General features: G+C 38.5%; 1 protein-coding gene across 5 annotated transcripts in view; it reads right to left on the bottom strand.

The window, feature by feature from the left end:
* tho2 (THO complex subunit 2-like protein) overlaps positions 1-19194 on the bottom strand; it is a 201030-nt gene that overhangs the window by 114485 nt on the left and 67351 nt on the right. For all 5 annotated transcript variants that reach the window (XM_071679275.1, XM_071679276.1, XM_071679277.1 and 2 more), the window contains exons 17-20: positions 13436-13549; positions 12686-12805; positions 9757-9884; positions 2201-2264 (exon numbers count right to left, since the gene is read on the bottom strand). In XM_071679275.1, the coding sequence (XP_071535376.1) occupies positions 2201-2264; positions 9757-9884; positions 12686-12805; positions 13436-13549 (426 nt within the window). The remainder of the gene's footprint in view (positions 1-2200; positions 2265-9756; positions 9885-12685; positions 12806-13435; positions 13550-19194) is intronic.

A 19194-nucleotide genomic window follows, 5' to 3' on the forward strand; every position in this document is an offset into this window, starting at 1 on the left:
ATTAAGACTATATATGACTTAAAACTTGTGCGCCAACATATATTTAAGTTTAGAAATACTCTAATTCACATTTAGTTAATACTCCATAATAAATGCTAGGTAGAAAACATTCTTTCTTGTATTCCCTAGTTGTAAGCAAGACCTGATCCACACACACATCACACCACTATCTAAACCACAACACATCACACTATAATCTATACTTTTAATTTAATATCATTTTTTTTTGTCGCTGCTCCCATAATTCGGAGGTACGCAAAAACAACGAAAAATGGCCAATACACCATAATATGTAATATAATACTACACAATAAATATAATACCTACGACAGCTTTCAGGTTTACCCAGATATGCGGTAATGGATTCAAGACAAGGCGCAGTCAACCCAAAGTTAGTAACAGTGCCAATAAATTTTCCTTGCTCTTTCCCTCCTGACAAGCAGGCCCGATCAACAAAAGATAGAGTTAATTGCACTATCGTTTACCTGATTGGCTCCCTTCGTGTTCATCACCTACGAACATTATCCGGTCCAATTTCAACTGTCAGTAGGTAAAGTGAGAATGTGATTGGACGATTGTATATACGGGGTTGGCGATGGTGTGGCATTTCATGTCTGTGATGCGTTGGTAACCTGCAAAGCGGAGGAACGACTATAAGCAGTTAAGAAAAATATATACATTATGGGTGGTGCATTTATTATATATGTTTACTTGGACTCGAAAGCGGGAGACAGGAGAAGAAAGAAAAAACAAACAACACACAATATAGAGAAGAGAAGAGAGAAAAACAACACACACAACACACACACATCTAAACACCACCTGCTGAATCTCTCCAACATTCCAAAAAAGAAAGAGCAAGGAGAAGTGAATTTTCCTCTACAGTTACATCATCTGTTCTTGACACTACCTCGCTCATGCGGGAAATGGTGAGCACATATGAAAAAATACTGTATTTTGTAATGTTATCTGTACACAGAAACAGTAGTTACAAAATCAAAACCACTGCAAAATAGTGTTGTTATTTCTCAATAGAAATATGTCATTTTTCCAGGAACATCCTCCACTTCTTATATAGAAAGTGATACTACGTAATGCTAAGTTAAATTCATTTTTTTTAACATTTTTTATAACAAAGTCATTCTAACTGCCTACAAACTTAGGTAAGAATCAATGCTGACCTCAACATTGGTGAACCTCTTACAAACAATGAAGTTCATTATCTTGGAGGAAGATAATTACTGCTGATGGCACACTACCTCCATTGTGAAACTATTCATCTTCTGGTCTCGTAACACTTCATAAAGATGACAGCATCTCTTGTGCTTAGTGAGTATCCTGCCAACTAAGCCTCATCAGTAAAATTTAAAGATAAGCCATAAGCAATGGTCCACTGCTGCACCTCATTACATTTGCAGACAATACCAAAATATCAAAAAATTTGTAGGGTTCTAGTCAGAACAAAAGGACATGGTTAATAAAGTGGGGACTGTGCACACCATTACTCTTGCTTTTACAGTATCATCTTTTCATATCTAATAACATAAATCTTGAAGTAATACAATGCCCAACTGAATAACTTGGAAAAACTCAGATTGAGATGTAGTAAACAGAACTTTCATGTATTCACCAAGAACATGACTTGAAAGTTATTCTTCTTTTGAGAAGCTATAAAATGGTAAACAGATGATGGCTATTACTGAAAGCTGCTACTTTCTTAAGATGACTGGGTTTTCTGAGCCAGGGTTCAACTGTTTTATTAGTACAGCACCATAAATGAGTTCTTTATGCTGTTAAATGCAGAATAAATTTACTGAGAAGAGCATTACCTCTTCTAATAAGTGCTATATTCGTACAAATCTAGTTCAGATTTCTTAGAGTACAGGAAAAAATTGAGGCATGGAAATAAAACTTACTGACATATCTTACCTAATGTCATTTGCTTCTCTGAAGAAATTAATCATATCTAAATATGCACATTAAACTCTGGAGTTGGTGTGTGTTTTATATGACTGGGCAAGCCACTTACTTAAGGGGTAAATGGTATATAACTAAATCATTATGAGGCATAGCTCACAGCAGGAAGGCTCTTGATGGCCAGCAGTTGAAAAGCAAGTACTAAGAACTCTGTTTTACATATAAGACACAATGGAGACATAAAAAAACTGCAATTGAAAAATATAAAACTGTATGAACTCACCCGGTCATAGCAGATGAGTGTTGAAAAATTTGGTGTCTTTAGGTTATGCAACATCTTCACAAACCTAAAAGTCAAAAGAAAAAATCAGCATTAAGCATAGAGACTAAAGCAATACTACATATCATAAAAAGCACTTAACTGGTAAGAATGTAAAAGATATAGTGGTATAAGGACGAACTCCTTCCTTGCGACAGTCTTCCATGTATGGCTCACTTTCTAACCCATAATCTAACTGCATAAATCTTATATAAATGGAGTTATAGAGTTGACAGTGTAGGAACTATGGATAGAAAAAAAAAGATGGAAAGGACTTGAGGGACAAAACATTGCATCAAGATAACGTACTAGTGAAAGAGACAAAGGGAGAGCTGCATTACACTGTGAGGGTCCCTGAAAAAAATGCAAGAAAGCAAAAACTAACTGTGAATAAAAGCAATTGGAACTGAAGAAAATTGAAGATTCAAAGCAAGAGTTGTGATCAAAGAGACATGGGGTCTGGAGATTATTTGCGATCTCAAATCTGGGAGCAAGTATGTCCTATTGTAAGATGTCATTGAAGAGAGACCTATCGGTGATTTCAAGACTTCTGCACAAAAGCTCCATGTGTGTGTGTGTGTGTGTGTGAAAGTGTGTGGGTGGATGATATTTCATGTGTGGCGGGTGGCGATGGGAATGGATGAAAGCAGCAAGTATGAATATGTACATGTGTATATATGTCTATGTATCTATATATATGTATACGTTGAAATGTATCGGTATGTATATGTGTGGGCATTTATGTGTATAGATGTGTATGTGGGTGGGTTGGGCGATTCTTTTGTTTGTTTTCTAGTGCTACCTTGCTAACGTGGGAGACAGCGACAAAGTATAATAATACAATAAAAATAAATAAAATAAAACAAATATATATATCATCCCTGGGGATAGGAAAAAAAAAATACTTCCCACGTATTCCCTGCATGTCACAGAAGGAAACTAAAAGGGGAGGGAGAAGGGGGCTGGAAATCCACCCCTCTTGTTTTTAATTTTCCAAGGGAGGGAACAGAAAGGGGGGGCCAGGTGAGGATATTCCCTCAGAGGCTCAGTCCTCTGCTCTTAATACTACCTCACTGACATGGGAAATGGTGAATAGTGTGAATATATATATATTATTATTCTTTTTTATTATACTTTGTCGCTGTCTCCCGCGTTTGCGAGGTAGCGCAAGGAAACAGACGAAAGAAATGGCCCAACCCCCCCCATACACATGTATATACATACGTCCACACACGCAAATATACATACCTACACAGCTTTCCATGGTTTACCCCAGACGCTTCACATGCCTTGATTCAATCCACTGACAGCACGTCAGCCCCGGTATACCACATCGCTCCAATTCACTCTATTCCTTGCCCTCCTTTCACCCTCCTGCATGTTCAGGCCCCGATCACACAAAATCTTTTTCACTCCATCTTTCTACCTCCAATTTGGTCTCCCACTTTTCCTCGTTCCCTCCACCTCCGACACATATATCCTCTTGGTCAATCAAGAACGTTTTCTTGGTAAGCAAAAATGGGTATGTTTGAAGGAATAATAGTTCCAACAATGTTATATGGTTGCAAGGAAAAGGCTATAGATAGGGTTGTCCGGAGGAGGTTGGATGTGTTGGAAATTACATACATTATTATCATCATTATCATTACTATTATAATCATTGTACTTAATTGCTGTTTCCTGCATCAGCAAGGTAGTGCCAGGAAAGAGACAAAGAATGGCCCATCCACTCATATACACTCACCCAGTTTGGAAAAGTGTGTGAAAGGAGAAAGTTAAGAGTAAATGTGAATAAGAGCAAAATTATTAGGTTCAGTTGGGTTGAGGGACAAGTTAATTGGGATGTAAGTTTGAATGGAGAAAAATTTGGGAAAAAGAAGTGTTTTAGATATCTGGGAGTGGACTTAGCACTGGAAGGAACCATGGAAGTGGAAGTGAGTCACAAGGTGGGGGAGGGGGCAAAGGTTCTAGGATCATTGAAGAATGTGTGGAAGGAGAAAACATTATCTCGGAGAGCAAAAATGGGTATGTTTGAAGGAATATTAGTTCCAACAATGATGGATGTGTTGGAAATGAAATGTTTGAGGACAATATGTGGTGCAATGTGGTTTGATCAAGAAACTAATGTAAGGGTAAGAGAGATGTGTGGAAATAAAAAGAGTATGGTTGAGAGAGCAGAAAAGGGTGTGTTGAAATGGTTTGGACACATGGGGAGAATGAGCGAGGAAAGATTGGCAAAGAGGATATATGTGTCAGATGTAAAGGGAACAAGGAGAAGCAGGAGACCAAATTGGAGTTGAAAGGATGGAGTGAAAAAGATTTTGAGTGATTGGGGCCTGAACATAGAGGAGGGTGAGAGGCATGCAAGGAATAGAGTGAATTGGAACACTGTGGTATACTGGGGTTAACGTGCTGTCAATGGATTGAACAAGGGCATGTGAAGTGTTTGAGATAAACCATGGGAAGGTTTGTGGAGCCTGGAAGTGGATAGGGAGCTGTGGTTTCAGTGCATTACACATGACATGCTCAAAATCTGTTTTACTCCATCCTTCCACCTCCAATTTGGTCTCCTGCTTCTCCTTGTTCTCTCCACAAGGGTGTTTTAGGGTCCAGAGTAGTGCATTCATTACTTAGTGACTTTCAAATAAAGAAGATATAGGTTTTATCTGGACATCTATTCATGTGTGGGCATATGGCACAGTCTATGCATATGGGGAAAGACTTCCCATGTATATGAAATAACAAAATGACACATGGCAAACTCCCACATGTATGATATATGGGAAGACATTAAAAAAAATGTGCAAGCCTGAATATGGCAAGACACTGGTAATGCATGTACCCTATCCACTACATAAAATGCTAGAAAGACAGAGGTTGTGGTAAACTTAAAAAAAGGAAAGATAAGTGTGGATGAAACTAATATCCAGGTATTGTACACCACATAGTACAAAAGGATGCAAAAACTTACATTTTTCCTCAAAATCCTGAGAAGCCAGCATTGCATATCATTCCCTGCTTTGAAATGTATCCCATACAAACAAGATACACAGGAGAGGAAGTAATAGAAATTATAGGTATCTAATTCAAGAGACAATAATTTGACTTTTTTCTTGATCATTAAAAACATGATAAATGCAACATAACCAGCAATTGGTCAAGTCATACTCCCTAAATACAGACAGTTACATATAAAGTTTAAAGTTTTATGTATTTTGTTAATATCTCATACTTCTTTCTTTTCTTTCATACTATTCGCCATTTCCCGCATTAGCGAGGTAGCGTTAAGAACAGAGGACTGGGCCTTTGAGGGAATATCCTCACCTGGACCCCTTCTCTGTTTCTTCTTTGGGAAAAAAAAAAAAAAAAAAAAAAATACATTACAATATCAAGCTTATGGAATACTTTAGGCTCTGAGCTCTACCACTTTCATTTCTTTCTGTATGGTGAGATATCTTTATTGTAACAATTGTGATTTTTTTTCAAAAAATTTCATTTCCATGGTTTCACAATTTCAAATCTAGGAAAGTGAAAATAAAAAACATAGGATAACTGACAAGTCTGATAGCTACCCCACCCCCCAAATAATAATACAAATGTGGCTTTTTTGTCCGTATTCCTGGTGCTACCTCACTGAAGCAGAGGATAGCGATGCTGTTTTCCTGTGGAGCATGGTAGCAACACAAATGGATGAAGGCAAGCAAGTGTGGACGTGTGCATGTGTATATACGTAATGTCTGCATATGTGTATGTATATGTACATATATGCTGATATGTATATGTTTGTATATGTGCGTATATGGTCATTTATGTATAAAGATGTGTATATGGAGTGGATGGACCATTCTTCATCAGTTTCCTGGTGCTACCTCGCTGTTGCGGGAAACAGCGATTATGGGAGTGGGGGGCCGGAAATCCTCCCCTCCTGTTTTCACTTTTCCAAAAGAAGGAACAGAAAAGGGGGACACGTGAGGATTTTTCCCTCAAAGATTGTCATCTGTTACTGTCGCTACCTCACTAATACGGAAATGACAAATATGAATGAAAAAAATCAATGATAATAATAATAAAAGAAAGGCTAACATTATCCCTCCTTTTCACAGAAATTTCTTTGTATGACTTCCAAACAATTCAAGGTCTCAAAGCTGTTCAAGGGTTCAATTCTGGTCTTAATGTCTCACTGAAAATTTGATATATTCACAGAAAATAGTACAAATGCCATTAAGAAAAATTCTTTTAACTAACAAACAAACTGGTAAATAAACAGGGCTGCCCTCATTTAAAAGTAGCAATCTTAAAATAAGAGTAATGCAATGCCAAGACAATTTTGTACAATCACAATATACATCTGGGAAGGATACTAAAAGAGGTGAGGGAGAAAGAAAGACTGAGTTCAAAAAGGAAAGCACTTGGCAGCACTGAGTGGAGAAACATGAATAGAATACATCTTGCATCGAATGAGATGCTTGCATCTCAAAACTTGCTTAAAAGCTCTGCCACTGATCTTATCTAGATTTAAATACCTTATACCTTGAGGATAACGGTACGAAATGTTTGTTTTTACTTGAAATGTTAAATGAAACTTACCACCAACTGGCTACAAAGCAAAAAAAAACCTAGAGAAGTGGAATTTTGCAACTGTTACTTTTGATTTACATATATGGTTAAAGGTGTTGTATTCCATCACTAATCACTTCAAAATCTCTATCTTAAAGCTACGTTTAGATTTTTTAATGTCACATTTCCAGGGAGCAGTAAAATATTCATAACATATACAAAGAAAGTAATTTTCACACATGCTTGTTGCTTCCTGCATTAGCAAGGTAGCCCCAAGGAACAGACAAAGAAATGGCCTCATCAATAAAAAATCTTAAGAAAACATAGGAAAATTAAAGGCAATACAAATGTAACAATGTCAAACTGAAAAAGACATTCCTTTTGATATATGAAATATATTTTTATCTATCTATTATACTTAACCACTGTCTCCTATGTTAGTGAGGTAGTGCAAGGAAACAGATGAGGAATGGCCCAACCAACACACATACACATGTATACACATAAATGCCCACACACGCACATATACATACATATACATTTCACCATGTACAAACATATATATCAGAGTGTGGTTTCAGAAGTGGTGGAGGATGTGTGGATCAGGTGTTTGCTTTGAAGAATATTCGTATGTGAGAAATACTTAGAAAAGCAAATGGATTTGTATGTGGCATTTATGGATCTGGAGAAGGCATATGATAGAGTTGATAGAGATGCTCTATGGAAGGTATTAAGAATATATGGTGTGGGAGGCAAGTTGTTAGAAGCAGTGAAAAGTTTTTATCGAGGATGTAAGGCATGAGAAAGTGTAGGAAGAGAGGAAAGTGATTGGTTCTCAGTGAATGACCGGTTTGCGGCAGGGGTGCGTGATGTCTCCATGGTTGTTTAATTTGTTTATGGATGGGGTTGTTAGGGAGGTGAATGCAAGAGTTTTGGAAAGAGGGGTAAGTATGCAGTCTGTTGTGGATGAGAGAGCTTGGGAAGTTAGTCAGTTGTTGTTCACTGATGATACAGCGCTGGTGGCTGATTCGTGTGAGAAACTGCAGAAGCTGGTGACCGAGTTTGGTAAAGTGTGTGAAAGAAGAAAGCTGAGAGTAAATGTGAATAAGAGCAAGGTTATTAGGTACAGTAGGGTTGAGGAGCAAATCAATTGGGAGGTAAGTTTGAATGGAGAAAAGCTGGAGGAAGTGAAGTGTTTTAGATATCTGGAAGTGGATTTGGCAGCGGATGGAACCATGGAAGCGGAAGTGAAACATAGGGTGGGGGAGGGGGCGAAAGTTCTGGGAGCGTTGAAGAATATGTGGAAGTCAAGAACATTATCTCAGAAAGCAAAAATGGCTATGTATGAAGGAATAGTGGTTCCAACAATGTTATATGGTTGCAAGGCGTGGACTATGGATAGAGTTGTTGGCAGGAGGGTGGATGTGCTGGAAATGAGATGTTTGAGGACAATATGTGGTGTGAGATGGTTTGATCGTGTAAGTAATAATAGGGTAAAAGAGATGTGTGGTAATAAAAAGAGTGTGGTTGAGAAAGCAGAAGAGGGTGTTTTGAAATGGTTTGGTCACATGGAGAGAATGAGTGAGGAAAGATTAACAAAGAGGATATATGTGGCAGAGGTAGAGGGAATGAGAAGGAGTGGGAGACCAAATTGGAGGTGGAAAGATGGAGTGAAAAAGATTTTGAGTGATCGGGGCCTGAACATGCAGAAGGGTGAAAGGCGTGCAAGGAATAGAGTGAATTGTAACGATGTGGTATACCGGGGTTGACGTGCTGTTAATGGATTGAACCAGGGCATGTGAAGCGTCTAGGGTAACCATGGAAAGTTCTGTGGGGCCTGGATGTGGAAAGGGAGCTGTGGTTTCGGTTCATTATTACATGACAGCTAGAGACTGAGTGTGAACGAATGTGGTCTTTGTTGTCTTTTCCTAGTGCTACCTCGTGCACATTTGGGGGGAGGGGCTTGTTATTTCATGTGTGGCGGGTTGGCGATCGGAATAAATAAGGGCAGACAGTATGAATTATGTACATGTGTATATATGTATATGTCTGTGTGTGTATATATATGTATACGTTGAGATGTATAGGTATGTATATTTGCGTGTGTGGACGTGTATGTATACACATGTGTATGTGGGTGGGTTGGGCCATTTCTTTCGTCTGTTTCCTTGCGCTACCTCGCTAACGCGGCAGACAGCGACAAAGCAAAATAAATAAATACATAAAATAATAATAATAAAACACATAAAGGAAGAAAAAATACTAAGCAGCAGGCTTCCTACCTGCAAGCAAATACAAGATTTTGCCATTACTTGAATTCCTTGAAATCAACCTGAAAATTTGCTCAAGATCCCATTAGATTCACTAAACCTGATGAATATCAGTTCTGTCATGTTTCTGGTGAACAAAAATGCAGCTTACACTGAAAAAAAATAAAACCAAAGAACAAACAATAACAACGAAATCAAATAATTCAGGATCATTTGCCAGGTCATCTAAAGCTTCCTAAAAGCCCATGAATTGCCTTCCAAGAAAACTCATGGAAATGTTTTCTCACAAGCATTGCTGTAGAATGACCGACAGCGAGAAGAACTTATCATGCACTGCCACCTTAGCCATCACCTATGCTTTGCCTGCGGCCTTGAGATGGAGGAGCAAAGCTCAATGTGTAAACATCCCCAATCAGAGGGATTGCTCAGCTCACACAAATATCCATCTGGAGACATTGTAGGGTTAAGCAAAAACAGATAACACACAAAGTACTTCACTTTCTTATCATGTAGAATTTTATAGTAATTTTCAGATTATTAGTGGTGTCTCCAATAAATAAATACATGAAAACCAACACTGGCTTCAAGATGTGGGAATATTCTTGCTTACATAAGCAAAAAAAAAAACCATCTGATACAGCTACCATACATTAGTTAAAAGTTAGGAAATTTCAATATAATAAATTATCTTACTTTGCACAATATATAGCATCAAGAGCAGTAAAGGTGCATCGTGGAAAGAGACAAAGCTGAAGAAAGGCAGTAACTGTGTCATTCTTGGGGGAACGTGCAGCACGTAGCATGAACCATCGATCTTTCTCCTGTCAATGAGGAAAATGAAATGCTAATACATGTGGACAAAAGATAAACATATACATCTCTTTATGACATAATATACAATGACCAATGAAATTCAACTTCATAAGTGTCTGTTCTTTACTCTGTGAAAAAGTGCTATTAACAGGTGTTGCCTTCTAGGCCTAGTTACTGCTTTACCATCCTTTGCAAAAGTATGCAACTGTTCCTCTTACTCCCTTCTAAAGGAACATATCACATTTTGTCTAAAGTAAATATTGGCGGCTACTCTTCTCATAGCTGTATTTACATGTAAGCCAAAATTTCTTCACCCCTCAATATGGATACACAATACAACTGGACTTGCTTCATCACCCTGTTGGCAAATATAATGCATCCTGCCATCTTAATGGCAGTAATAAATTATAGACCACCTCCAACTTCAAACAAGAATAAACTACAGTGCCAGCTGTACTACCTCTAACACATCACACTGAAAACCCCCAGATATGCTTACTTTTGAGGTGGGGGAAGCCAGTTCTAAGGGCAAGAATGCAAGATGCAATAAACTAAGTTTGTGGCTGTTGCCAGCACAGGCACTTACAGAGCGTGTTGACTTTTTCCTACCATCTCCTTAGTGCTTATACTGTCACAAAATAACCCTATTGAGATTCACATTTATCTAGCATTTTCTTTTCTACAATGTTTCCTATACACAGGAAACTGTGAACATCCTTGATCTAACCTAAGCCTAATCATGCAATAAATGCTCTTAATTAAATAAGATGCATAAAAGAGTTAGACAAAAACTGGAAGATAAAGCAAATCTCTTCATGCATTTGGGTAAGAATGAAAATGTGGCATCATTAGTGAAGGGCTGTGGTCTGTTTTTGTACCACGTATGACTCGATACAAAAGTTGCAAATTATGAAAGTGTACTAATGAATGCAGTCTTCAATGAACCATAAAGATGGAAGAAAAGCAGTACAACTTAAGGACTCCTCTCATTTACAGTGAAATCTTTTTTGTCTTTTTTATACTTATTTGCCATTTCCTGCATTAGTGAGGTAAAGATAAGAACAGAGGACTGAACCTAAGATGGAAAATCCTCACTTGGCCCCCTTCTCTGTTCCTTCTTTTGAAAAAGTAAAAACTGGAGGGGAGGACTTCCAGCCCCCACTCCCTCCCCTTTTAGATGCCTTTCATGACACACAGGGAATACAAGGGAAGTATTCTTTCTCCCCTACTCCCAGGAATAAAACAGGCTACATCATTAAACCAAATTATAAGTGGTACCAAAGTGCAACAAAAGCTAAGTAATCTTATGGGGCTTCAGATGTGTGAGTAAATTCACAAGGATGGTTATATTTCTTTAAGAAACAGCATGGCATAAGACTATTTACCATGGTAAGAGAAATACCACCAGCAGGTGTCATAAAATTTTGAAAAAATCATGCGAACAGCTTGTCCCCATATCAACTGTTAAAGCAAGACTATTTATTCCTAATTTGAATTCATCATGATCACTAATCTTTTTGTCTATGCTAAACACAGTTTGGTTGGGGAAACTCGATCTGCCAAAATCAACAATTCAAACATGGCCAGGAATAGGTATAATGTGGATAAAAGAGGAGTACATTACATTCATCACAAAATACTGCAGCATCTAATCACTACCAATCTCACAATCATATGAAGGAATAAATTACCAGTCACATCTTATCTGTAAGGGATAAACTACCATTCACTCTATGACCCTTTCACATGAATAAACAATCATTCATTACAGTTTCCAATAAAGATATAAACAACGTGCAAGATATCTTCACCTTTTTGGGAGTGATCAATTAATACACTCACTATCCTCTGGAGAAAAAATCTTAACCTCCCTTCCATATGCAGGAATAAGAAACTACCACAAGCCTGTCTTAGATTAAAACAACTATTCACCTGCTAATCCTTAGGATGAAAATTTACTTGTCTCATTACCTTATACGGATTACATCAGAATGGCTAACTATCTGGTAACTAGCCAAAAAATAACCAACTTTCAACTATTTGCCTGGATATGAAATTACAATGATATATCAATATAATAATCCAGATACTATATGTTTAAGTCACCTGCAAGATCAGCAAAAGACAATTTTCCTTTCAAATGGAAAATATCATTTTCCCAATGAATAAATGTGTATATAATAACCTTTTCCATCAACAACAGAATTCATCAATGTCAGCATAGATATCTGTGTAATTTTCAAATCCATCCCATGGAATTGAGATGGGAATAATGATGACATACATATACTGACAGACAGATACAAATGGAGAGATAGATAAAGAGATAACAGAAAATATCTAGACAAAATAATTTTCAGTATCACACTAAGAAGGCTTCTGTTTCACATCCAGGTTTCTGCTCATTCCTTTCTCATGTTCCTCTCGTATTATGCTCCACACACATTCCTTGCTGTTCTTGAGCAGGCATCTGTTAACTTTATACCAATATCTATTCAAACCATATACCCTTTAACATCTTTCACTGAAAAACTTAAATCAGTGTTAGGTCAATCTCAGTATGTGCAACACTTTCCCTGAATCAGTATATAATTCTGAATTTCTTTTTGGTCTAACTTATGATGACACTCAATCAATCCATTCTGTTCTAACCAGTCAAATGACAAAAGTTCTTCCTTTGCTGCACATTCTTCAATTATCTTGCATTTGTCAGTTCATATACATTCTCATTTTTCTTACATAATTTCTATCAGTCAGCAGTTAAGAAATCCACATCATACTTACACATAATCTACTCCCATCAACATACCTGCTGCAACCTAGCATAAACACGCTCCACATGCTCCCTCTGACGTTTTTCCTCCTCTTGAAGTTTTTCTTTCAGAGCTAAAAGACGATCTGTTTCTTTCTTCCGTTTATTCGTAGATGGCTGATGATAAAAAAAAAATCAGGAAGAAAATTTAACATTCCTCCAATATACCCTTCTTATCTGGGCCACCATTTAAAGACTTTTAATAAAAAGTATTCTGATGACAAAAGTTAAACCAACATGGAGACAGAGGTGTGATTACTGGATATTCCCTGGTTTACACAGTTCTGTACTTTCCCACTTTATAAAACATTTACTGAGTTTCCAGCAAAAATTTTTCTTACAATGTTAGTGTTAAGTGTCAAAAACATCCTTGTGTTTTCTCCCACAAATATACAGAGCCAATCATCCCCAATTGAAATGGATTACCTAACATTTTAACATAAAAAAATTACCAACCATGAGTAGCTCATAGCAAATAATGCCCATCAAACCCTGCTTGCATTCACAGTTTGAACAAATATCTGAGATTATAAATTCTAGGTACTAATAATGCACTATGGCAACCCTCGCTCTAATGTACTCCATATAAATAACAGCAAAATTAAGTTCAATCTCCTGCTATACAGCAAGTTTATTAACTTAATAAAAATATTTAGCATGAATGTGACTCTTTCTCTAAAAGCACACATGAAAACTTCAAGTAAATGGAAGTAAACTAGTAACTCCTTAATAATATAGAACACTTACATTTGGATCAATTTTCTTTATTTCCTTCTCATACATATGTACAGGCACTTCCAAGTCAGACATAGTTAATGTCCAGAAAGTGAGGAAAAATGATGGGTCCATGTCTTCCCATACCTGGAAGAAAAATTTGGCATACAACAGTATGAACTGAAAAATAAATCACATTCATTAGAGTTCTTTATAAATAATCAGAACTATCTTTAAGCCTAACTGATGCAACTGATATCAACTCTTTAACTGAGGTCTTTAAAGACTGCAAAATCAGCCTCATATTCCTTCATTACTTATCTCATCTAATGTTTTGTGAGGTGTGACAAGGATACATGGTATAGGGTGAAAACTGTTGAACGGTGTAAAAGCCTTCTACAGAAGTACAAATGCATGTATTAGAGTGGATGGAGCTGAGCAAAAGTTTTGGGGATACATGTAGGTGTGAGGCATGGCTGTGTGATGTTACCATGGCTTTTTAATACATACATGGATGGGGTGATGAGAGATGACAGCAAAACTAGAAAAAAGGGATACAGAGATCGAGTGTGGCAGATATATTGTGGCGCATGGCAAGCCTGTTTGCAGATGATACTGTGTTGTCTGCGGAGAGTGAAAAGGAGTTGCAGAAGGTTGTGAGTGTGTTTTATGATGTGTGTAAGTGAAGGAGATTGAAGGTGATGGTAAATGCAAATAAAAGTAAAGTAATGGTGTCTGAAAGGAAACAGAGAGAAAGTATAGATTCTGTAAAACCATAAAGAGTGAAAGAAGAAGGAGGATTAAATTGTGCAGTGGATATGGGGGGAAAAGACTGGAAGAAGTGAGGGAATTTAAGTATTTGGGAGCTATCTTGGGTAAGTGTGGTGATGTGGAAGGAGAGAGCAGTACAGGATAGAAGAGTGATTGGGTCCTGTGATAGAATAATGAAGGGTAGAGGTGTAAGTATGGAAGTGAAGAGAGGATTAAGGGACAGCATAGTCCTTCCAACCTTGACCCCTGACCTATGCAGCTGAAACATGGACATGGAATAAGGCACGGAGGCCAATAATCCAGGCTGTGGAAATAAGCTATGTGAGGGGCATGTGGTGTGACTATATGAAATGAAGAAAGAAATGAAAGGGTGTGTAAGAGGTGTGGTATGGCAAGGAATACAAAGGGAGTGAATTGTTGAGAGTTCCCCCAGAGGAAATGGGCATCAGAGATTCAAATGGACACATAGAAAATATCTGTCCATTCAGATTTCCATTCATCTACAGAGTTTCTGTCATCAATTATAAAAATGACTCAATTATCATTCTTTATTTCTTCCCCTCTTTAAAATTTCCCCATCATCAGCCCATTCTCAACCCATCATGGAAAGAATGCTGAAACTTTCTGGACTGTTCTGTTTTTAAAAATTAAATGTGATTTAAAAATTATCCTTCGGGATACAAGAGGAAGAATATGACCCACATATCTTCTGCATGTCACTAATGGCAACTAAAAAGGGTGGGAGCGACAGGTTGGAAAGCCTCCAACTCTAGTAATATCACTTTCAAAAGACAAGAACAGAGGAAAAAGCCAAACACAGATTTTGCCTCAAAGGTTCAGGCTTAAGTATCAGTTCACATCATTGCATCCAGGATGAAAAGGAGGGAGAGACACATGCTATGTTTGATGAAAGAAACCTGGATGTTCCGACTATGAGCAAACTGAAGTTAAGTGGTATGGGGTGCAATGGTTTAGCATTATTCAGGATGAAAAAACCAGTTTTGGTGAGATGAAAAAAGAGAAATAGGGGAGAATCTTCAAATGAGAGATGGGAGCCATGGCATTGTTAAAGCAGGCACAGAAATAAGCTTAAGATTGATGAGGGTAAAAAATAAAAGTGCATCACACATCCACAGATGTCATGAAATAATGACTGAATAATTCTGTTTATATATTTTCTATTATACTTTGTCAGTGTCTCGGCGTTAGGGAGGTAGCAAAAGGAAACAGATGAAAGAATGGCCCAACCCACCCACATACACATGTATACACACACACGTCCACACATGCACATATACATACCTATACATCTCAACGTATACATGTATATACACATACACATATACATATGTACACATATGCATAATTCATACTGTCTGCCCTTATTCATTCCCGTCGCCACCCCGCCACACATGAAATGACAACCCCCTCCCCCCAAATGTGCACGAGGTAGCGCTAGGAAAAGACAACAAAGGCCACATTCGTTCATACTCAGTCTCTAGCTGTCATGTATAATGCACCAAAACCACAGCTCACTTTCCACATCCAGGCCCCACAAAACTTTCCATGGTTTATCCCAGACGCTTCACATGCCCTGGTTCAATCCATTAACAGCAAGTCGACCCTGGTATACCACATCATTCTAATTCACTCTATTCCTTGCACGCCTTTCACCCTCCTGCATGTTCAGGCCCCGATCACTCAAAATCTTTTTCACTCCATCTTTCAGCCTCCAATTTGGTCTCCCACTTCTCCTCGTTCTCTCCACCTCTGACACATATATCCTCTTCGTCAATCTTTCCTCACTCATTATCTCCATGTGACCAAACCATTTCAAAGCACCCTCTTCTGCCCTTTCAACCACACTCTTTTTATTACCACACATCTCTCTTACCCTTACATTACTTACTCGATCAAACTACCTCACAGAACATACTGTCCTCAAACATCTCATTTCCAGCACATCCACCCTCCTCCGCACAACTCTATCTATAGACCACACCTCGCAACCATATAACATTGTTGGAACCACTATTCCTTCAACCATAGCCATTTTTGCTTTCCAAGATAACATTCTCGACTTCCACACATTTTCCAACGTTCCCAGAACTTTCGCCCCCTCCCCCACCCTATGATTCACTTCCACTTCCATGGTTCCATCCGCTGCCAAATCCACTCCCAGATATCTAAAACACTTCACTTCCTCCAGTTTTTCTCCATTCAAACTTACCTCTCAATTGATTTGTCCCTCAACCCTACTGTACCTAATTACCTTGCTCTTATTCACATTTACTCTCAGCTTTCTTCTTTCACACACTTTACCAAACTCAGTCACCAGCTTCTGCAGTTTTTCACACGAATCAGCCACCAGCGCTGTATCATCAGCGAACAACAGCTGACTCACTTCCTAAGCTCTCTCATCCACAACAGACTACATACTTGCCCCTCTTTCCAAAACTCATGCATTCACCTCCCTAACAACCCCATCCATAAACGAATTAAACAACTACGGAGACATCACACACCCCTGCCGCAAACCGGTCATTCACTGAGAACCAATCACTTTCCTCTCTTCCTATATGTACACATGCCTTACATCCTCGATAAAAACTTTTCACTGCTTCTAACAACTTACCTCCCACACCATATACTCTTAATACCTTCCACAGAGCATCTCTATCAACTCTATTATATGCCCCCTCCAGATCCATAAATGCTACATACAAATCCATTTGCTTTTCTAAGTATTTCTCACATACATTCTTCAAAGCAAACACCTGATCCACACATCCTTTACCACTTCTGAAACCACACTGCTCTTCCCCAATCTGATGCTCTGTACATCCCTTCACCCTCTCAATCAATACCCTCCCATATAATTTACCAGGAATACTCAACAAACTTATATCTCTGTAATTTTAGCACTCACTTTTATCCCCTTTGCCTTTGTACAATGGCACTATGCAAGCATTCCGCCAGTCCTCAGGCACCTCACCATGAGTCATACATACATTAAATAACCTTACCAACCAGTCAACAATACAGTCACCCCCTTTTTTAATAAATTCCACTGCAATACTATCTAAACCTGCTGCCTTGCCGGCTTTCATCTTCCGCAAAGCTTTTTCTACCTCTTCTCTGTTTACCAAATCATTCTCCCTAACCCTCTCACTTTGCACACCACCTCAACCAAAACAACCTATATCTGCCACTCTATCATCAAACACATTCAACAAACCTTCAAAATACTCACTCCATCTTCTCACATCACCACTAATTGTTATCACCTCCCCATTAGCCCCCTTCACTGAAGTTCCCATTTGTTCCCTTGCCTTGCGCACCTTATTTACCTCTTTCCAAAACATCTTTTTACTATCCCTAAAATTCAATGATACTCTCTCACCCCAACTCTCATTTGCCCTCTTTTTCTCTTGCACCTTTCTCTTGACCACCTGCCTCTTTTTTATACATCTCCCACTCATTTGCATTATTTCCCTGCAAAAATCGTCCAAATGCCTCTCTCTTCTCTTTCACTAATAATCTTACTTCTTCATCCCACCACTCAGTACCCTTTCTAATCTGTCCACCTCCCACACTTCTCATGCCACAAGCATCTCTTGCACAAGCCATCACTGCTTCCCTAAACACATCCCATTCCTCCCCCATTCCCCTTACCTCCTTTGCTCTCACCTTTTTCCATTCTATATTCAGTCTCTCCTAGTACTTAATCACACAAGTCTCCTTCCCAAGCTCACTTACTCTCACCACTCTCTTCATCCCAACATTCTCTCTTCTTTTCTGAAAACCTCTGCAAATCTTCACCTTTGCCTCCACAAGATAATGATCAGACATCCCTCCAGTTGTACCTCTCAGCACATTAACATCCAAAAGTCTCTCTTTCGCGCGCCTATCAATTAACACGTAATCCAATAACGCTCTCTGGCCATCTCTCCAACTTACATGCGTATACTTATGTATATCTCTCTTTTTAGGTATTTCCAATCACCAGTCCTTTTTCAGCACATAAATCTACAAGCTCTTCACCATTTCCATTTACAACACTGAACACCCCATGTACACCAATTATTCCTTACTCACCTTTGCATTCAAATCACCCATCACTGTAACATGGTCTCCTGCATCAAAACTACTAACACACTCACTCAGCTGCTCCCAAAACACTTGCCTCTTATGATCTTTCTTCTCATGCCCAGGTGCATATATACCAACAATCACCCATCTCTCTCCATCCACTTTCAGTTTTATAATTCTTTCTTTTCTTTCAAACTATTCGCCATTTCCCGCATTAGCGAGGTAGCGTTAAGAACAGAGGACTGAGCCTTTGAGGGACTACCCTCACCTGGCCCAATTCTCTGTTCCTTCTTTTGGAAAATTAAAAAAAAAACGAGAGGGGAGGATTTCCAGCCCCCCGCTCCCTCCCCTTTTAGTCACCTTCTACGACACGCAGGGAATACGTGGGAAGTATTCTTGCTCCCCTATCCCCAGGGATATAATTCTATTTATATGAATAAATATTTTATTCATCTTTTATTTATTTTGCTTTGTCGCTGTCTCCCACATTAGCGAGGTAGCGCAAGGAAACAGACGAAAGAATGGCCCAACCCACCCACATACACATGTATATGCATACACATCCACACATGCAAATAGACATACCTATACATCTCAACATATACATATATATATACACACAGACATATACATATATACACATGTACATAATTCATACTGTCTGCCTTTATTCATTCCCATCACCACCCCGCCACACATGAAATAACAACCCCCTCCCCCCTCATGTGTGCGAGGTAGTGCTAGGAAAAGACAACACAGGCCACATTCATTCACATTCAGTCTCTAGCTGTCATGTAATAATGCACCGAAACCACAGCTCCCTTTCCACATCCAGGCCCCACAGGACTTTCCATGGTTTACCCTAGACGCTTCACATGCCCTGGTTCAATCCATTGACAGCATGAATAAATATATCTGATGATTTAGTA

The sequence above is a fragment of the Panulirus ornatus genome, chromosome 29 (genome assembly GCF_036320965.1).
Source record: "Panulirus ornatus isolate Po-2019 chromosome 29, ASM3632096v1, whole genome shotgun sequence".
NCBI classification, from domain to species: Eukaryota; Metazoa; Arthropoda; class Malacostraca; order Decapoda; family Palinuridae; genus Panulirus; species Panulirus ornatus.